This window comes from Telopea speciosissima, chromosome 6 (genome assembly GCF_018873765.1).
Source record: "Telopea speciosissima isolate NSW1024214 ecotype Mountain lineage chromosome 6, Tspe_v1, whole genome shotgun sequence".
NCBI lineage: Eukaryota > Viridiplantae > Streptophyta > Magnoliopsida > Proteales > Proteaceae > Telopea > Telopea speciosissima.
In genome coordinates, this window is record NC_057921.1 from 11,890,670 (window position 1) to 11,913,070 (window position 22,401).

General features: G+C 37.3%; 2 protein-coding genes across 2 annotated transcripts; both read right to left on the reverse strand.

The window, feature by feature from the left end:
- Positions 1 to 19,189: 19,189 nt before the first annotated feature.
- LOC122665449 lies at positions 19,190 to 20,886 on the reverse strand. Its single transcript, XM_043861599.1, has 7 exons — positions 20,877 to 20,886; positions 20,379 to 20,474; positions 20,050 to 20,288; positions 19,760 to 19,966; positions 19,571 to 19,663; positions 19,358 to 19,468; positions 19,190 to 19,270 (listed from the first exon to the last, which is right to left on the reverse strand). The coding sequence occupies exons 1-7, from the start codon at positions 20,884 to 20,886 to the stop codon at positions 19,190 to 19,192; spliced, it is 837 nt and encodes a 278-aa protein (XP_043717534.1).
- A 280-nt stretch (positions 20,887 to 21,166) lies between these two features.
- LOC122663930 lies at positions 21,167 to 22,088 on the reverse strand. The gene is made up of 2 exons (XM_043859602.1): positions 21,981 to 22,088; positions 21,167 to 21,898 (listed from the first exon to the last, which is right to left on the reverse strand). The coding sequence occupies exons 1-2, from the start codon at positions 22,053 to 22,055 to the stop codon at positions 21,179 to 21,181; spliced, it is 795 nt and encodes a 264-aa protein (XP_043715537.1). The 5' UTR covers positions 22,056 to 22,088; the 3' UTR covers positions 21,167 to 21,178.
- Between the last annotated feature and the right edge of the window lie 313 nt (positions 22,089 to 22,401).

Here is a 22,401-nt window from a genome sequence, read left to right on the forward strand (position 1 = left end):
CAAATTCCCCCCTCCTATTCTGTCCCACATATCTGGTATTAGAGCAAAGTAGATCCATCATCCATCCCTACCACATCAGCCAAGACACCACTTCTGCCTTCATCCAACAACCAAACCCTTCCCATCCCACCGCTGCCAAAATCCCAATCTCGTTTCACAACCCCACCCCCACCGGCTCCCCTTTCCATTGCGAGGATTCCGCCAAAAATAAAAAAAAAATCTCAACTTTGTTGAAACAGAAATCGAACCAAAACCCAAACCCCATCTCATCCCTTCCCCACAACAGCTTCCGTTGAATCCCCAACCCATCGTTTCGTTTTCCAGTTTCCCAACCCACAACCTTCAGTTGAAAAAAAAAAAAAAAAAAAAACAAAACAAAGCCAGAACTCTCTCTCTCATCTTCCGCAACAACCAACAGCCCACTAAAACCCCGTCCCAACCCTTGTTCACAGAACCACCCTTACCAACTTCCCTTTCCCTTGTGAGGATTCAGTCACAACGAACCAAAAAAAAAAAAAAACTGTCAAAACCCTAACCCCTTCTTGCGGCAACCCTTTTACCTCTCCCATCACCCATTGAAACCCAGCCTCCCCTCACAACCCTAATTGATTGCTTTGCCAGCAACCAAAAAAAAATGGAAGTGAAAAAGAATAGAGAGATCAAGAGATAGAGAAACAGAGCCAAAAGAGAAAAGACAGAAATTACACTTGATTTCAGTAGCGGTGGTTCGAACTCCATCTCTGACTGTCGAAGTTCCACTGGTGGCTTGATTCGAGCTCCTTGATTGTAGCTCGCAACACTTCTCCTGCCATCTCCCCTCTGGTTCTACCTTCCAAGTCGAACACGGTAACCATTCAAGAGTCCCCTTTGTGTCTTTCTCTTTTCAATTTCCTAAACTGCCCCCTCTAGTTATCTTTATTATATTATTTTCCCTTCATTTAAGACCAATTTTTCCCCTATTACCCCCACTTTAGTCTTTTAGTTTATTTCAGTCATTTCTCATCCTTTCTTTCCAGAATTGCCCCTCCTTCTATTCTTATTCTACATTGTCTTTCTTTTTCATAGTTTCCAAGTTCACCCCTCCCCAGCCCCACCAAGTATACCACATTTTTTTTTCTTTTCTTCTCTCTGGTTTGCAATCCAATAAATTACAATTCTACCACCGTCCTTATAAACTTCATTGTATTTACAATTGTGCTATCAATGTTCTCAGAACCACCACCCAACCGAATTCTTTTAGTTACAATCCACCAGCTGCTCTATCCTATAACTATGAAAGTGTTGCATTAAGTGTTTTCTCCTCATGGATTTGTTGAAAAGATCAAGATCTTTCATCAGTTTGCTATTGTTTGTCAAGCTTTTGTCCAGTATCAGTCACTCCTGAGTGGTATTTCAGCAAGGAATATTCTTCAAGGTCGTAATATTTATGATGATTACTGTACACTGAATATTCAATTTTCGTGTCTAAGTGAGTTAGAATTAAACTACAATATTGAATGGTCATGGGATTTCACGAATAAATCAACACAGGATGAAGAGCTCTCGAGACTTGAACGGTTGGATCGTTTGATTGGAGAGGTCTTGAAAAACCTTCCAATTACCCATGAAATGCAAATGGCTGCCCCACCTGCTAATAGGACAGTCCCTGAAGAGCTTGACATCGAAGCAACGTTGATTGAGAAAGAAGAAGTTTCAGTAATTTCTATCTTCAAGGAAGATCCAGCCCTCGAAGTTCCTGTTATCGACACTCATGTGGAAGATGTCGAAAGCATGGTTTAAAAACTCGTTTCATTTCGGTGTTTTGGGCTGACCGAAATATCCAAAATATCCGTCGAAATTTTGTATTTTTTCTAGTATGTTATGGTAGGTCATTTCGATGGGTTTTAGGCCAAGTTAAGGCTTGAAACTTCATGGAAACCTTATTTTAGGCTATATAAACACATTTAAATGTTCAAATTACAAAAATAGTCACCTAAAATGGTGTTTTGGATTTGCACCATTAATTGGCAATGTATGGTCGAACCCTAATGTATAACTTAGTTAATTACACATACACATTATTTAAGACTTTAAGTACTAGAGGACATAATAAATTAATGATTAATAAGCAATTTAAACAAGTAAATTGACTTGGAAGTTGGAAACATAAAGTGAATGACTCATAACAGTCATAAATCATAACTCATAACTTAAGTCATAATATTAAGTACATTAAATCAATAACAAGTTAACAACTTAAGAAGATGATATCAAAAATTCAAAATGACAATATCCCCAATAGTCCAATACAAGTCAAGTAGTCATGAAATGACTCAAATGTTTACAAATTTTTTAATAATAACTACTCCGTCGTTCAGGATCAACCCCACTCATAGTCTGATGGAGCCGACGTGTATTGCTCTCTGACTGTTGGACAAATGAATGTCACGTCATAGTCTGGGAGAAGAAACGAGTGTAGCCATCCACAGTGGCCATGTAAACTGCATCATCAACATGTTAAAGGTAACCTATCCTAGGATATAGGTCACCAAACTGTGAAGAAGTACTACCCACTGATCCACTATGATATGAGTCATATGATACATCTGGGAGCATGTACGGGTATGGGCTGTACGACTGGTGGGTTGGGTAGGAAAAGATGTCATCCACAAAAGATGATCCACTACGTCCCTATGAGTGGGAGTCATACTCAAAACTGGGAATGGATGGAGAAGATATAGGCTCCAGCCCCCAAGTCCACTGCCCAGCCTACCCTTCGCCATATGGATGTGAATGCGATGACCTATACTATGATTGTGTTGGAGATGGACTGCTCTCTATATGAAAAGATGGGGCACGGCAAAAGGAAAATGCCCACTTAATCTGCTATCTCTATCGCCAATACTCAGTCCACCAACAGAGCCAGATAGAGTATCAATGTCCATAAGATCAGCCTGCCTACTAGTACCACTACCACGGCCACCAGGACAGGACTGGCCACGATGCTTTCTCGAGTAGGTCAAGGTGGACGGTGTGGGCCGTGTGGCCGATGTGGGGGCACAGATTGCCTCTTGCTGCTCTTCTATCACATACGGGACTCGAGTTCCCTCATATGCTTGACCACCATCACCATCATCATCATGTCCATCATCACCATCTCCACCACCACCGCCACCAGAGGACACGGACCAATCTTCTTCCTCCTCATCAACATTGCTGCCAGTAGGCTGGAACGGTATGGGTGACGCGTCTCATGCGTGTACCTCACCCTCTGCAGCCATGAAGTCATCCACATCAATTTTTATATATTCGGCTATCATGGGGTCAGGCCTACCTCCAGGCTGATCTAACACTAGCTCACCTCTATCCCTCACCCAATTCATAATAGGATCTTCATCATCTGACTCCACCTGAAAAATGTCGGTGAGATCAATATTTTTCCTGATACCCTCTTGTCCCATGTGTATGTGTTGCATCTTCAACTTCAAATTGTGATACACATACACCAAGTCAGATAGACGTTTAGAATCCAATCTATTTCTTCTCTTGGAGTGGATGGGAGAAAATGTACTCCAATTTCGTTCACAGCCAGATGCTGAACATGTCTTGGAGAGAACCTTGATTGCTATTTTTCTTAAATTGTCTGTCGAACCCCCATACAACACCCACCATTCAGCTGCATTACAATCACAGAGACATGTCACCTTCATTTCAAAAGTTTCAATACATACATAATTTAAAGAATAAGATATTGAATTGAGTAATGACTAATGAGTACTGGCATCACCGCGTGTCCAACCTTGCTCTGCAGCATCGATAAAACTTCCCAATGCATCTCTAAAAATCTTCAACTATAATCATTTGTTAAATATTTAAAATTAGTAATGACTCATTACTATTTAGTATTGAATTGAGTAATTCCAAATGAATTATAACTTATAACACTCACCTCATTGTTGCATATAGCTTGTAATTTACTATTCGGCTCCAACTTGGCAGCTACTTCTTTTACTACGTTAATAAGACTACTATTCAACCCAAGCCTATGATTGTATTGGTACTTGGGGTTCAAATAATATGCTGAAATTGACATTACATATTTTCAATGCCTTAATAGTTAGTAATATATCTTTCAAATTAACTTTAAAAGATGTAATTGCATAAAAAATAAACTACACTCACCAGCCTTATGCAATGGATGCATAGGTTGATTTTCCCAGCGCTCCTTGATAATTTTGAGAAAGTGTTTGCTATCTCGTGGATTTGCATTGTAAAAATCTTCATTCATCAAGTCTATGGCAGCATATAGATGTGGCATAGTTGGTCCCTTGAAAGCAGAATCAACTATATGTAAAACCTTGACCATTGGGTCTAGAAGTTGTACCACTTTATGCAACTTTGACCAAAAGTCATCTGATGAAATGGTAGCTTGTGCTTCCCTACCACCATGGATATTGGACCCATTCCAGTTGAACCAGTCTTCAGAAGAAAACATAGATCTAAGTTCAGACTTCTTGGTCTCTATACTCTTGAGTGCAATGTAGTTGGTGGCGAATCTAGTTATGCGTGGCCTCACTAAATCACCCCCACACTTCTCCCTCAAGAAGTTTAATGCAAACCCATAGTTGTAGACAAAGTTGGTCATTTGTCTTATCTTTTCCACAACATGTTGTACCAATTTGATCTTTCCCATATCCTTCAACATGAGGTCTATATAATGGGCAGCACATGGAGTCCAAAACAATCGATACTTACTATTTTGCATCAACTTCTCACTGGCACTCTTGTAGTTGCTTCTGTTGCCTGTTATAATTTGGACAAGGTTCCCCACTCCTACATCTTCTACCACTCCCTTCAACAGTTTGTAGATATATTTTGCATCCTTTTTCTCTTTGGGTGCATCAACAGACTTCAGAAAGATTGTCCTCCCATCACAATACACCATAAAGTTGATGATGGACTTTCTTGTAGGACCAGTCCAACCATCACACATTATGGTCACCCCATAGCTCTCCCACATCCCCCTCATTTCATTGATGTAGTCTTCAAGCTCTCTCTTTTGCTGGGGTAAATATGCATTCAAAATCTCATGTGGGGTGGGCCTCTTATACCCTGGGCCAGCCTCAGCAATGGAATCTATCACAGTCTGATAAAAGGGGCCTTGTGCTGTGTTTGCTGATGGTATTGTATAACATCCACTTAGCTATAGATTTCTTTACCATCCCCTTCAGATTTTTCCATGCTCCCTTGATTTTTGGTTGCTTGTTGCCTCTCTTTCTATAAACACCAGGTGCTTGCTGAAGTGTTGGGTCATCTCGTGGTGGTACTACTAGAGATGGTGGAGGCGGAGCTGCCCTCGTACTCTGTGATCTCCTAAAGGGATTAGGCAACCCACCTACTCCTCTACTACCACTAGCACCAGCTTTAGAGGTACCAGCCCCTCCACTACTACCTACTCTCTGTCTCTCCTGATCCTCTTGATAACTGACTCTGCTCATCATCTATGCTCGTCTCTAATCCCTAGCCTCTCACTCAGTCTCTATATCATCAAGAACAAGATCATCACTGTCATCATCATCATCACCATGATCAACATCATCATGATAGCCTCCCGCTGTACACATCACTGCTTCCTCAAGTTCTACTCTTGCCTTCTCCCTCTGAGCCTTCCTCTTACTTCCTCCCTTCATGTACTCAATGACAGCCCTAAATACCTCAACAGGGACCATATGACATGAGACCCCTTCAGGAGAATTCCCAGCTAGATGTTGTTTGAGTCTAGTGGCACCACCTCCCCAAAACTTTTGATGATAGTAATTGCATTGTGTTTTTCTTTTATCCCCATCAATTGGAGTGCCGTGCAACCATGCAATGTCACCCCTAGTGTGCCTGGGTGTTCTCTCCTCCCCCTGGCCCTGGGCCTAGGCTGGCTGCCTCTGCCCCTCCTGCCTCTAGCTTTGTCGTTTACCACGGTCTGCCATAATCGGACTAGTTTACTGTTGCATGAATAAAAGACAATTCATTAATCACTGAAGCACATAAATTCTTTTAGTTTAAGAGCACTAACACAAGTATATAACTATTTAGTATTTTTCCCCTAACCCTCATATTTTTCTCATATTTAAAAAAAAAATTTTAAAATATTTTTCAAACAAATATTATCCTAGCACAACAAAATCGAAATTATATGCAAATGGGCAGCAATAAAACAACATGTAGAATTTACTTATAGCTATTTTGTATTTTCCCCCTAACCCTCACATTTTTCTCATATTTAAAAATAATTTTTTAAAATATTTTTCAAATAATTATTGGCCTAGCACCACAAAATCGAAAAGATATGTAAATGGGCAACAATTAAAAAGTATGTACAATTTACTTTTACATTTTTCATTAATTTTAAAACAAAAACCTCACATTTTTTCTTATTTTTTGCTTTTTTTTTGAATTTTTTAAATATTTTTATAATTTTCAAAAATTAAAATAATTAATTATTGGCAGAAAAATATTTTCGATACTGTGAGGCCGTAAATTGGCCAATGCTGTCTAACATATATTTAATTGATCACCATACAATTTACATAACCCCTATTATTTTTTGATTTTTGTTGTAAGAAAATCAAAATTTTGAAGCAGAAAAATAAAATAAATAATATATTTACCAAAATAAAATTACGACACCGTGAAGTTGTAGATCAGCTTCCGGTGTCTAACATATATTAATTTCATCACAAACAAACATATTGATCATGCATTTCCCCAAAACAAACAAATTTTGAGAATATGGTTTTACCTGGAATAGTGGAAAGGCTTCATAGATGTGCTAAGAAGGTGTTTCCGGCGAAGATGCGGCGAGAAGATTCGAAGAACAAACCCAAAATCACTAGCAATGAGTGAAAAATGGGCTTTGGAGACCAAAAACTCAAAAAAGAGGACACAGGTGAGCTCACAGTCGAAATTTCGATCGAGTCTCAACGAAACAATGCATTTATATAAAGTGGTTTATGTAACTTTAAGTCGATATCTCGCGAGATGAGATATTGGCTCAAAATTTCGCTAGATGATCGAAATATTGTATTTTTTTTATTCGAAGTGCTGTTTCGTTTCGACCATCTCGAGTTTTTTGAAATTTCTGAAATCTCGATCAAGATTTCGCGAGATTTAGTACTATGGTCGAAAGCAATACGGTTGCATTAGTGGACAATGAGGTCGAGACTAAGGGACTTGGCCCTTTAACAACTGTGATGATCGTGACCAGCCAAGAGGATCCTAAGGAGCTTGAGATTGAAACTATGCTGAATCCAGTGGGTCTGTCCAGTGAAGAAGAGAACCATACCTGAGTTGAGTGATGAAAATTCGACAGACATTCCCTTGTATTTTCGGAGACATGAGAGAGGCAATTTTGTATATTTTCTTTGTTTTGCTTGTATGGTGGGGTATTTAAAAGTTTGATGATGATGATAAGAATCAGTGTTACAGGGGACAGAAGCAACCTTAATTGGGGGGAGAAGAAAGAGAGAGAGTGGTGGGGAGATCACATAAAGAAAGAGAGTTTGGGAGGAAGACAGAATGAAAAGAGAGAGAGAGAGAGAGAGAGGAAATCTCCTACTTTGACTTATAATGCAAAACTGTAATGAACTACTGATTTGCTTTCTTGAGCAACATCCTAGATCCCTCTGTACATGAGGATGTCCAACTGTCCAAGGATGTATAAGAGACTGAGATCTATAAATACCTCAAGATTTCGAAAAAACCAAGATATCCATGAGTTCTAATATGTCATATAGGTGTGCCTTAACAACATTTGGTAATGTATGTTAAAATAAAACGCTGTGCAACGTGGTATATGGGTGATGACAACTCTTTTGTTGGAGAGATAATTACACTCACAACCTATAAAGACAAACAATGCCATTTTCATTCAGAACAAGGATACATACAAGTAGAAGTAAAGAAAAAGGAGATAAATCAACCTTCACATAAGTTGGTTGGAAGTAACTGAAGAGAAAATAGCCAATTCCAAGTCCTATGGTAATCCCAACACCAAAGCTGAAATACCCAAAATTCAGTATATTGTCATCTCTTGAAATAAAAGAGCATTTATTCAGCCCAATCTTCCCTTCAACGTCCCATGGGATTAGGCATAGGCTGTACTAAGGAAATCCCAACACACAAATCTAGATTTGTCGGTAACACCTGTGTGATGACTGCAAATGCATGTGTGGACAAGAATATGTGTGTGTTTACGGTAGAGAGAGAAAGAATGGAAAGGGACATCAGAGAGGAATGGGGGGAGTGAGAGATATATGCAAGGGAGTGATCTTAGAACAGAAACAATGTTTGCCAAATTAATGGTTCGGTTGGTTTACTTCTTGTAACTGAGTGTCCCCACAATGATACGCTAAGAGCAACTTAAGAAGGAATAATTAAAGGGAAAATAAACAAAGTTTGCACTAATTAGACGTCATATCATTCTTCACATTGTTTCAATGGAAAATAAAGCTTTAATGAATCTAAGAACAATTTATGTGATTAATCAAATCAGATCATAATTTGGCATAATTGACTTCTTTAACAACTGTTGGATTCAAACAATTAACAACCTGGACAAGACACTAATAAGTAAAAAATCCACATTGAGATGTATTCTATCCATAAAACCAGAGCTCCCTAAAATTAGAGTCAGTAGTTTTCAACTCTCAATTGTAGTTGAATTTGGAAGCATGAAGAGGTCTGTTGAGCCTATGAACATGAGCAATGGAGACCCATGTTGGTCATTTCTCTGACTCTAAATTGCAGTAAAATTTAGAAACAGCGCTCCATAATATAATGGGAAGTGTTTAGTGCCAAATGGCACTCTCACATTTAGAGCCAGCGGTACTATAAGGTTGCATACTTATTTAGTGTGTGAGATGGAGAGAAAGAACAAAAGGGACATAAAAGATGGATGGAGGAGGTGAGAAATGAATGCGAGCTATAGAGGGTGAATTTGACTTGAGAAGTTTCTCATGATTAAATTGGTTAAATTGTATTTAACTAATTGGCAAATTGCTACCTATATGTCGGGAATATGTTTTTTCCATCACAGCATAGAAGAATATGATTTTCATACATATACTTTGTTTTGAATAAGTTTGGAATGCTGAGCAAACATCAGAGTACTTAATGGTTCATTTACAAAGCTGCAAAAGAAGTAAAAAACAATGAACAAATTGATGGGTCTTCGGAAGACACACGGTTTTCCAGATTATTTTGATGCTTCAATGCAAATTGGTTATTGCATTAAGAAAAATAACTTCAGTTATTCACAGCCAAGGACTGAATACTCTGAGGTACTGCATTTGTTCTATATGGGCACACCATCATATCAATGATTATTTTTCAAACGGTTATGACAGAAGTATGGAAAGTAAATGATCATATCAGAATATGGATGGTTGAGGAGGTTAGACAAACAATATAATTAAGAAAAATAACCCTCAATCAAGAATTGACCTAGAAAACCCACAAGATAATGTGAAAATAAAAAGACATGAGAAATTGAGATTAGATGATTGGATCCTCTAACAATCAGATCTAAAAATCCTCTGTAAAGGTAGCATGACTGGGGTCATGTCAAGTCAAGTCCCTCATCAGCAAACGCTACTAAACCCAGTCAGTTTGGGTCATATTTGGTTCGATTAAAAGTATTATGCAACTGGTAAATCAAGTATCAGAAGCAGCATTCCCCCTTTCCTCTCCCAACCAAAAATTTAAAAAAAATACAGGCAGACAGAAAGAGCTGGATTGGATTTGTGAATTTGGATCTAGTGATGGCAAAGGATGTAGCCGGGGATCCATATGACTGCATGTTGATGTGGCAGTCCAAAGAAAATATGTTGTAAACCAATACATGCCTAATGGATTGTTTTGTAGAATTATATTGTCTGTGTGAAATTGGTGTCACAAGAGAAGCTAAAGTTTAGAGAGTCCAGATTAACAATAGACAATGGCCAACCACCCTTTTCTGTGGTGGTTAACATGCACTATCTATGATGCAAAATTCATTGTCTGAGAAAGAAAAAGTTATATAGTCTTCAAAGTACAAGCACAGATAAGAAAATACACATAATAGTCCATTAGTAATTTAAACTACAAAAGTTTTAGCTGCTACTGTTACACTGCTTAACCTAACAGTATCTATCAGTTGATCTCTGTTCCAACATAAGTATAACTATTTCAATGTTTCATAAATAATTAATAATTAAGTATGGAAGGAGTCAAAACCCAAGATTCAATACCTAAACTACACAATGAAAACTTGAAGGTTATAAAAGAAATAAAGTTCAGACAAATAGCTTACCAGAAAAGTCTTAATGCACAACGGGAGAAAACTTGAAGGGTATAGACCCTACATACGAAAGAAAAAACAAAGAAATGGTTAAAGATCAAAGCATGTAAAAGTCAAAATTGGGTCTTAAACATCGTTAACTACCAAAAAAAAGAAATTAAATTAATAAAAATAATAGAAGGACTGTCAGAAAATAATAATCAGAGAGAAGGAAAAGGGGGAAAGGTAAATGCAGAGAGAAGAGGAGGAGGCAAAGGAGAGAGAGGGGAGACGAAGGGAGGTGGATCTTTGGCCAGGGAGTTGGGATAGAGGGAGAGGGAGAGAGGAAGAGAGAGGTCTTACCGGATCTAGGAGGAGTAACAAAAGGGCTTTCGGCATCCTCTTGTCAGTGTTTCTGAATGTTGTCACGGTTGAGGTCGAGTTAACAGTCGCCCATGGCTTTTATGAGGGTGAAGGTGGTGTCTTCGCTCCAGCAGTCTTCCAGGAAGGGAAAGGGGTTGTGGCAATGACGATCCACATAAATGAATCAATCATAGTTATAGAAAATGGATTCTGAAAAGAAATTGCCACAGTATATAATTTAATGACTTTACTTTCTTACGACATAGCAGAAAAGTAAGGAAGATGTTGGGTCTTAAACATCGTTAACTACCAAACAAAAGAAATTAAATTAATAAAAATAATAACAGGGCTGTCGGCAAATAATAATCAGAGAGAAGGAAAAGGGGGAAAGGTAAATGTAGAGATAAGGGGAGGCAAAGGGCAGCAAAGCAGGAGAGAAAGGGGGGGACAAAGGGAGGGTATTGTGAATTCCTGGCCACTTGGGGTATTTGACCCCATAAAATTATATAAAACTTGCACTTCTATAAAATAATGTTCCTACAATGCATGGCGAATGGTCAATAAGAGTTACAGGAATTATTAAACCTTATAGGTTAAAAATCATTAGATTGCATATGATGAAGTGTACAGTTGATCATCACATGCTGCCACCCTGATTTCCCTTGATTCACCAAACTACCACTGTCAATGGTTTCAACGGAATAAGTTTCACAAAAGGGAAGCAGTTCTTATCACTTTCTCTAATTGTTTTTGTCCACCAAGGATTCAAGTTGTTAGATGATTTCATCTACAACTGAAGCTTAGAAAGAAGAAAACTACGAAAGCAAACATGGAAGAAAATCTACCAAATTGACATCAGAAACAACAATGAAGAAGGAAATGGCATACCTCTTCCATTGAAGGATCTTGGGAGCAGGAGCAATCTCATGATTCCTTCTACACAAATACTGAAGAAACAATCACCAGAATTCCAATCAAATGTAACTAAAAAAAAAAAAAATTAAACCACTAAAGAAAACAATTCTGCTATCCCTAAATTTCCCCATACAGAGTAGGAGGAAGATATTGAATTTGAAGAGAGAAAGATAAGTACTTCCTGACATGTCGATTGGGCTCTGCAAAAACAATGGTAAAATATTAGATGAACTGAGACAAAGAAATAAATAGTTTTACAATTCGTATTAAGAAATAGAAAATAAAAAAGACCCAAAAAAACTTTGAAGCAGAAATCGTTTTGTTTGCTACTTTACTTGTTTGGAATGTGACAACATAAAATAAAACTTCGAAGCAAGAACTGTACACTATTATAGCATGAGAGGCTATCGTCAAGACTACTTTCTCACCTCTGCGCTTGCGGCCAAAAAAATTCCAGTCTCCATAGGTTGCATTCACAACTGGAAGTGGGTAAGATTGTTAGAGAAGGAGACAGAGGTAGGTGAAAGGTCGTGCAGAGAGGGGGAGCCAGGGAGTAAGAGAGAGACAGATGGATGAGGGAAGGAAGAGAGGATCGGAGGGAAAGAGAGAGGCAGCGACCTATCTTATCTCGAGTTTACTCTCTTTTGTGCGGGAATGCGTCTATTCGTGAAAGAGGTCTGTTCGGTGAAAGAGAGTGTGAGAAAGGGATACGGGGAAGAATGCGTTCTTGTGTATTTGGGAGGGATCATATGGGTATTTTGGAAAACTGAAAAATTTGATAAAAAATGTATAAAGTACGTACATATAGATATATAACCTAATATATCAAAGAATTCATGTTTTGTTATGTAAATGGAATTTTTCTAGGCAAACATACTAATGCAAATATGTGATATGTATCAGAATATTGCACAAGGCATTGTTCTAGAGATATAAAGACTCCCCATTTTTGGGTAGTATATGATTAAAAAGATTGCCCGGTCATCGAAATCTCTATACACTACAAGAAATATAATTTTTCGCGACGGTAATAAACTGTCGCCAAAAAAATTTATCTGTCGCTGAAACTAGAAGCGACGATAAATTTAACCGTCGCCAGTTCGTCGGCTAAACTGGCGTCGGGAAAAATAGCGACGGTAAAATTTCTACCGACTAGCAAAATACTTTTTCACGACGTTTTTATTTTACCGTCGCGAAAAATACATTTTTCACGAGGCTTTATGTTTCCGTCGCTAAAAATCTATTTATGGCGACATTTATACTTTCGTCGCCATAAATATATTTTTAACGACGGAAACATAAAGCCTCGTGAAAAATTTATTTTTAGCGACGGTTTTAATAGTCACTAAAAATGTAAATATTCGACGACGGTCTTTTGTATACCGTCAGGGAAACTATAATTTATACGACGGACAATTAAATAACCATGGGTAAAAATAAATCTTTAGCGACGGTAAACATATTACCGTCGGCAAAAATTGTATTTTTTTTTTTCCATTTATATGCTATTCATTATTTGTAATTCAGAAAAGGAAATTTTCACCTGCAATTTACATCTATATATAATATTCATTCCATAAAAGAAAAACTATTAACTACAAAATCCATATATTGTAGTTAATTCATTGCTTTTCATTAACACAAAAAACTCAAAAGGCTAGGATTCCTTTAAAATTCACTTTCAATCAACTCTCCACCAATGTTGTTAACCAAAACACCAACAAAAAAAACCCAAAGAGAAAAAATTTCTAGCCAAGGAACATCATAATCTAGTACTCCTTCTAATAAAATACTTCATCACCGTTGCTCTCCACATTGCAGATCAGGAACATCATAGTTGGAACTTTCTAGCTTCTAACTTCATTGCACCTGAAGGAAACATAGATGAACAAATTACACATAAGTTAAAATCCTTTGAAGGACTAAAAGAAACAAAAAGGCATCATCTTCACACTAAGAAGTGGCAAACCATATCCAACCTGCCAAGTCATCATCTTGACACTTTAATTTCATTGATAATGCCAAACCAAACTAAACTATCATTTTTAATCACTAACACCACATTTAAGTGAATATAGGTTGTATTTTCGACATCAATTCCATAAAGTTCAAACAACATGATCAGAAAAATAAAAAAAAAGGAATCATGATATATATTCCAACAGTAAAAAGGAAACAAACATGTCCAGGAAGAAGGTGACTAAGGTGATCAGCAAGTGCCTTGGAGATCTAAGGAAAGTACAAAAGCAGGGTGCATTTTCATCTCACTTAAACAAAAACCATGACATTGTTGCCACGGTTAGTGTGCTAAAAGAGTCACTGTCCTCAATATCCTCAACCAGTAGCACACTCTGTCTTCCATAAGCACCCAAATTTTTTTTATTCAAGGGAATTGCCTTAGGATTTCACTTTGTACATGGAAAAGGAATACATGTATACAGAATATAAAAACAGGTTCTCTGATCATTTCTAAGTAGGAAATAAATATGAAAAAACAGATCAAGAAAACCAAAAAGTAGATGAGAACAGGTTTTTCCAATATCACAACCCAAGTAATAAACAATTTTGGTTCAGATTGGCATTTCTAAGTCTAATTATATACAATCTAAAACAAACCCAATATGGCACTTTACAAACTACCCGAGCTGATCCACCTACTATTTCAAGGTTCAGGTTGGTACTCTCAACCTAATTACTAAAGGGGTCCTTGAGAGTTTTGCAAATCACAGTTCCTTGTTGTAACTCTCCATGCTTATGCTGTAATTTCAATTAAATTGTGATACAAGAGAGAACAAAATTTATGAGTAGTATCATTAGCAAATTACAGTATACAAGTGCACAAATTTATAGTTTCAGTTTCTAGTTAGAGTTGGAGATGGCTATTAAGATGTTTAGGTCTAAGTTTATACAGCTTTCCTCAAGGGATTTAAAGTCCATAATATCTCTCTCTTACTACTTCTATTGAATTGAGGGATATATTCTTCCAAAGGGCAAGAGAAAAATAAAGCATGCACACCTGCAGATCAGAAATCAGTTTCTTTTCATTTATATAGATTTCTTCTACCAACCATGACACTCAAATGAGAAGGAAATATGCATATATGTCATTGACCAAAAAATAAAACCAATGGGAAGATGTACAAATCCAATAAGGTCAAATTGGGAATTTTCATTTTCAATTAAGTTGCAAGCAAGTAGCAGCAATGCAACAGCCATGTAGTATCATTGATTCATCGTTACAAAGGAAAAAGAATAAATATAAATCAAATATATGTAACACTTCTCACCAAAGATATATGTTCAATGACATGGCCCACTCATCACTGAGTCAGAGATTAGTTCAAAACTGGGACAATCAAAGATGCATCACATGGCCCACTCATCTACTGACTCAGTGAGAGAGAGAGAGAGAGAGAGAGAGAGAGAGAGAGAGAGAGAGAGAGAGAGAGAGAGAGAGAGAGAGAAAGATATTAATAAATCAAGGGAAGCAGTTTTCTGTCCGGGAGTGTTGTCTACGCCAGCACTCCCATCTGTCTATATCTCTCCTCCTTAAAACAAGGGGGCTAGTGTCTTTTCACATGGGGAGGAGAGAGATAGACTCATGCAAGTGCTGGCGTAGGCCACACTCCCGGACAGAGATCTTTTTCCGATAAATCAAACATATGTAACACTTCTCACTAATCATCTTCAAAATTTAGTAAGAAGACAAGGAGAGCAAGAGAACAATGATGGGTTGGTACTGCAGATTATGGGTAGTTTTACTTGCACTGGCACTAATGTTTTCTCTAGGGGCAAACCAAGGCCAAGCAAGAGTTCTTCCATCACAACCACAATCTTCAGTGCATTCTCAAGCTAATGAAAATTTGCAGGCAGAAATGAAGAAGCAGCCCATGAAGCAAGTAAAAGAAAGCTTTCACAAGGTACCTCCAAGCATGTCAAATCCAATCTAGAACAAGTAATCTCCCTACCACCTGATGTCCCTTCCCTTCTTTTTTTAAGAGTGAGTTTTTTTCAAGATGAAGTTTGAAATGTGTTATCATCTCAACAATGAAATTTTTCTGTTTCCATGCATGCTAGGTTAAAGCATCATTTTAATGGGTGAAGGAGAAGAAATACAAATTGTCGTAGCAGGCTTTTTTCTACTACGAAACCATTCCCAATTTTCTGTGGACAGTGGGAAAGTGCATAACATCTTTTAGGTAGTCTTGTATTTTATACTTTGTAGACTTTACTGTACAACAAACAAGGCATTACAGAAGAAAATGTCACATGATGTATAGACTATGCTGAAAATCTGCCCAAGCCACAATGCAAACCCTCGCACCACTCACAGAAAAGAAGTGGGGGGGGGGGGAGGACTGGGATTCTATTCCATAAAATGTGGGGTTGACTTAGTAGCCTTGCAATTTATTTGTAGACTAAGAAAAGGACCTTGGCCTCAATCAAATACTGATTAGGATTTCCTAAAACTAGTTTAAAAAATGAGAAAGCGAACTGCCACCAGCTATAGCAAGTACCGTATCAGGACACTAATTAGGACTTAACATAGAAAAACAGGTCTAATCAACTTAGATCGATAGAGCAGGTCAAGTCCAGTATCTACAACCAAGTCTAGTTTGCGAACGAAACAGGAGACATTTAGTAACCAAAACAAGGTCATTGCACAGTCAGGTTCTATTTTTCTGTGAGCACTCTTATAATCAGGTGCATCAACTGCTGCACCAGCATAATAACACAGAGAATAAAATGCATAGAAGCCAAAGTAGTCCACATGAGTTCGAAATTGTTTCAAAATAGCACATGACATGCAAATATGGAGGCAAACAAAGACAAATAAATTGTATACCTGTAGGCAGGTACTCTAGAGCTGCATATCCATAGGTCCCCATGACTCTAGTAGACACATGGCTGTTATCACCAGTTGGACCATCCTTGGCCAAACCAAAATCAGAAAGCTTTGCATTGTAGCTCTGTGATTTTAATTTTCCAAAAACAGGTTTAGTGTTAGCAGATATAGGTCTAGTAAAATGTAAAAGCTAAAAGCTCAATTCTGTTTCAGAATCGAAGAGAAATTAAGAATCAGTGAGAGGTTGAAGATATTGCAGGATCTAGTACCCAATGGAGCAAAGGTTTGATTCTTATCTAGTTCTTTACCCTGCTTTTATTTTTTTCTTTTTAATTCTGTATTGGGTTTTTGGAGGTGATGAGAATAGTCTCCCCTTTCTTTCATTTTATTACTTTAGGTTGATTTGGTTACCATGCTAGAGAAGGCCATTAGTTATGTCAATTTCTTCAATTGCAAGTGAAGGTGATTACTTAACTCAATTATTCAATCAAAAAATTCTCTCTAACCTTAAAGAGTGTACATGAATATAATAATAATTATGTTTGGTTCAGGTTTTGGCTATGGATGAATTTTGCTGGCTCAAAGTGGAAAAGCTCCTGAGGTTTCTCAACTAAAGGATGCCATTGATGCAATTCTCTCATCAAATTAAGACAGAGATTCAAGCTCAAGCTCAAAATAAGAGACAAAGAGCAAACAGTTACAAGGAGTAGAATCAAGGCCAACTCTACAACAAAGAATCAGAACAATCAACTCCAGAAACTACCAGAAACCTAATAGAGTAAAAGCAGAGAAGACTTCTCCCTTTCTTCTTTCGAGTGCATTGTTAAATGTATTAAAGAAAATCATTATGTAAACATAACTTGTAAATGAGACCTCTTTAGATACCACCTAGAGCTAATGTCATAAAGCTAAATATTGATGGCAGGTCCTTGGATAAACTGGGTCCGTTCTTAAGGGAACTTAATCATAAAAAATTCAGGTAATATTTGAGTAGCAGATTCAACATCACTGAATTGATGTCTCTCTCTCTCTCTCTCATCCTCAGATGAGGTCATATTCTTTTGATCAAATAGTTTTTTATGTCAAATGACTTTTCATCCTTCAAGCTAACCTTGGCACAAAGCTAAGGTGACCAAACTTATAAGAAGAGATACCATTAAGTACATAAGAAAATACAAATTTCTTTTTGATGACTACAGACTATAACATAAATAAAAAATAATAACTTGCATAGCCTAAGAAATTATACTTATGTGTTAAGAGCAAAATAACCTTTCGGAGAAGTTTTATTGTAACATTTTGCAGCATCAACATAGTTTGAAGCAGCTTCATGCTTGCTTTCCGACTGAAAAGAGGATTATTGATAGAGTCAAAAAGGAGCATCAAATAATAATTTAAGTGTTTAAACAACAATATGTACATCAATACCTTCAAATGACAATCAGCTATTTTGATGTAGGCAGATCCACCTTTATCCCCTGAAAAACCAATTTATCAGAGGTATTAGCAAGCACATAATATGAACTTGTTGTATTTCCAATAAAAGTTTTAACAATTAGCTAATTCAATTAATTTCAAAAGAAAAAAAAATTGATTGTTGGATATTTCAAATCAGTGTTATTAAAATACGTTGGCAACCCTAGGCAACAGACCATCTCATCAAATAGGCACTGCCTGGAAATCCAGGCTTGCATCTAGCTCAACCTCACCTAAGCTGTTCACACCTAGACCTCCATGTACCACCTAGTTGCCTAGGCGACACCTGGCTGTTACCTCGACAGAACTGCTCCAAGCATAATGAAAGAAAGGTGATAACATTTTCAAAACTTTCACATCATTAGCAAGCTGAGAATGAGATTCGATCATCAATTAAATAAATCATGCACTCATTGTTTAATAGTTATCACATCCAGGGCTCACCCACTTCCAGCCTGTTCAGCAATTCCATCCTACCAGGGCCATATGGCTATATCCATTGTAATCTTTATTTCTCAGCTGTTCTAGTCTTTTTCCTCTGAACTTCTATAATTGTGTAGTAGTACATTATGGATCAAGTATAAGGTGATGAAGAAAAGGGAAATGGAAAGAGGGTTACTGAGAAAAGGAAGGGGGGGGAGATAAAAGGATAATTCCAAATGGATAATTCCATATGGAACAGAACAGTAGGGTGGATTAATGGAGAATCCATGTGGTCTCAACCTACTCAAGTGGTGCAACCCACCTGCACCTCATGAGCCTACTCATGGAACATTCCAAATGGATAATTCCATATGGAACAGAACAGTAGGGTGGATTAATACAACATAAGAAAGAAAGGGGTGGGAGAGTGTGAGTGTGTGAGTGTGTGTACGGGCAGCAAGAGGTGGGTGAGTTAGCCATAGCGAATGATCCATGAATTAAAAAAAAATTCTCAATATGTAAGGAAGAAGGGAGAGTTTAAAGGACTTGGAATATTGAACTCTGGTTTGGAGATCCATGTACCTCTCATTTGGAAGCTTGTGACAAAGACATAAAATCCTGAAATGATTTCATATGTGCCCCAAATTCAGCCAGCATTTGTTCCTGCTTAGCCAACCTTGCATCCTGTTCAGCTGCTCTCTCTTTCCACTGAGATATTTCCTCTCCCTGTTGAGAGACAATCTCTTTCAACTGATCATTTTGCTTTCTTAGGTCTGCAATCTGAGATGCATTATGTTGGGTGCGCATTGCCTCTTTGCCCCACATCTTTGTTGGGGTTACTCCAGCACCCATCAAGCGGACTCTCGCATGAGAATCTGTCAGAGCACCTTTGAAGATTTCTTCCGGACTTGAGGGTTTTGTTGATCTTCTTCACTTCTCTTACTAAGCTCTATGTTTATCTTGTTCGCAAGTTATAATGAACAAGAACACTTTAATTTAGGGAATATAGAAGAGGTCAACTGAAATAGCTAAGTTGGAATGCAAACCATTATCCTTTCTGATTCAGGGTCTATGAAATTTCCAGTCTTCGTCGATCTATGTGTCAAATCAAACATCTCAATACGAGAAGGAGATAAACGTTCTGGATGCTCAGTTTTCTTAAAAAAAAAAAAAGAATAGAAAGAAATATCAGAAAATGTTGGGACTAAGAGATAGCCAACTTCAATAAAAGAAATATTAATGTAAAACAAATCACTTACCTTCCTTTCACGTAATACTGCAAAGGAAGTACTTCCTGTCGTATGGCGCATTATTTGTTTGGCCTTATTATCTTTATTTCGTTGTGAAAGTTCCTACCAAGAATATTGCATTCAATTAAAACTGCAAAGACAGTAAATGTAGTAAAAAGTATTTAAACTACATTCAGTTCTATACAAAAGTATGTTTACCAAATGGTTATTGTCCCCCCACATCTTGAACATAGCTTCCCATTGTTCTTTAGACATACATTTCAGATCAATGTTTGCCATACGTTCTGAATCCGTCTCATACTTATTAAAATGTTCAGATTTCAGTAGAGATTTGTAATCCCTCCATCGAGCACAAAGTTTCTCTAGGATCCAACTCCGGCTAGATTCCGGTATGTCAAATTTCTCCTAAAAGAAAAAAAAAGAAGATATTAGTTATCGTATTATTATTATGTAAGCCATACAAATTATGGATCTGATATTAATAATACCATGACTTTGGCGCATGCATCATCTTTGTACACTTGCGGCACTTTTCGCCAATCAGGGTACGTTAATGGTAACAAGTCGGTGTTTTTTGCTAACAACCCAATCCAAGTAGCTATTTTGGCTGTCCTTGTAGAGTTTGCTTGGCCATACTTGTTTACACCAATACAAATTTTTTCCCCACTAGGCATGTTTACAATGTCTTTTGCCATTGTTTTGCCCCTCTTGCCTCTTCCCCTACGAACTGTAAATGGCCCAACATAAGAAGAAATTAATCATCTGTAACAATAATACTTGACATCAAATTTAAAGAGTAACATTACAATTGACTAACCCAGAGTAGTAGCGCCACTATCCTCCTGGGTCCAATCCTCCGACCCAGGAGGCTGGGTCGAATCATCCTGACTCATGATTCTTCCCTGTTTCACTCCTGCAAAATCAATAAACTCAAATCTGAAATATCAGATAAATTTTCTATATGACAATATCAATAGTGTAAACTGATGAAAGTAACTAATCCATAATTACATGACTTTTGGTGTGAAGTATACATTAATGTAAGCAACGGATATGACCCACTATCAAGTAAAAAAATCTGAAGTCTTTCTATGTCACTACAAGACAAAAAATCGATATAGAATTGGGAGATGATGATCCAATTGCTCAATCTATCTTTCCCTCATATAGAGAAATAAGACCTTTAAATATCTCTCTAATTTGATGTCTCTCTACTGTAAAATTGTGTGGTTGCATTTGCTGAAGCCTGAAACATAAGACCTTTACACATTCTCAGACCAGTTTGTTCTCAACTGAGCATGGTTTATAATTCAACCTGTATTCATTTTGTTTGGATGATTTGATTCCTTGCATTCCATAAAAATAAACTGTCGCCAAAGAAATAATAGAAAGAACGACTTATCCAAGTTGGAGAAAGAGGAAGTTATGGTTGTGTTTATCAAATCAAAAAGAGAAGAAGCTTAATCAATGTCACTAAAAGACTAAAAATCGATATAGAATTTATTGGATATTGGACTTTGAATGTTAGTGAAGGAATAAAGAACGCATTGCATTTAAGTCAGTACATTTCCATTTATTTCTCAAAGAATATGCGACTTACTTGATTTTAATGTTCAATCAATTTGATATATCATCATCTGAACTTTCCATTGAATTGATCAATCCGATGGGGGTGTCAATTATAATACCTTCCACATCAGATCTTACCCAACTAAGACTGGCATCACCATCATCCTCTGAATGTTCTACATATTGTCTATATTGTAATGTACTCTGTGTATATGTCTGATCTAAATCATCACGATCCGGATCCTGCTGTCCCATATCAAAAATATCCCTACTTTTAGGCCTCATGGTAACTTGCCATTCAGGCCTATGAGAATCTACAATGTAAAACACTTGCTCTGCTTGTGATGGAAGTACAAATGGTTCGGCAAGCTGATCTCGGCTACTATACAATAAATGGTTAAAATTGACAAGTACAAACCCCAACTCATCTTCCTCTACTCCCTTTCTGTTATCAACCCAATCACAATGAAATAATATTACTTTGAGATCCTCTGCATATTCCAATTCAACTACTTTTTTCAACAAACCATAATACGTGATAATTCCTTCAATAGGATGTCTATCTCTTGAACTGGAGTAATCTTCTGAAATTGCCGTAATAAGGACCCCGCTATTTTGAGTTTTCCTATGCTTCTCATGTGACTTACTACGAAACTTGATGCCATTATAGATGTATTCATTATAACTTCTCACATCCAAGTTAGGACCTCGAGCAAGCCATCTGATATGATGAGGCACCTCCTCCCCATTCTGACGTAGATGCAAGATCTGATGACACAATATTAAGCCACATATAAGAAGATATAGGCTCTAACCTAGCTCCCAAACAATTGAAATGTGTTGCACTTACATGCTCATTGAACCAAGCTGGAAACTCCTTAGCATGTCTTGTCGCAATAAGATGTGGGCGAGATTTACGACCCATTAATCTTTGCAACTTCTCTTTGTGGAGCCTAGAAGTATGTACATAATTTTCTTAAGAACTATTACTTTCTCATAAACATATAAAATATAAAGTTCAATCAAATATAAATATATTGTAAATAGAACATTGATATGTAATACTTACTTTCGGTATTCATTTAATCCATCATAGTTCTTTAGCACGTACCGATGAGCCTGGTCCCTTTCTTGAATGTCTAGTCGTAATATCTCACACTTCCCTACAGGCCTACCTGTTCTTGAGAAAATAGAGATTGGATGTTCTAGTTCTGTTGAACCTGCATTTCTGATCGCTCTATTCGACCTTGTTTCCACACCTTCAAAGTATC

Excerpts from the sequence above, each read along its gene's own strand:
- LOC122665449 (XM_043861599.1), bottom strand. Across the intron at positions 20,289-20,378 it reads TAGTGGCGCTACTACTCTGG|TTCGTAGGGGAAGAGGCAAG; the intron begins GTTAGTCAATTG and ends GGCCATTTACAG. Across the intron at positions 19,967-20,049 it reads ATGCATGCGCCAAAGTCATG|GAGAAATTTGACATACCGGA; the intron begins GTATTATTAATA and ends TTTTTCTTTTAG.
- LOC122663930 (XM_043859602.1), bottom strand. The coding sequence starts at position 22,055 with ATGGGTCGTAAATCTCGCCCACATCTTATTGCGACAAGACATGCTAAG. Across the intron at positions 21,899-21,980 it reads CAGCTTGGTTCAATGAGCAT|ATCTTGCATCTACGTCAGAA; the intron begins GTAAGTGCAACA and ends TTGTGTCATCAG.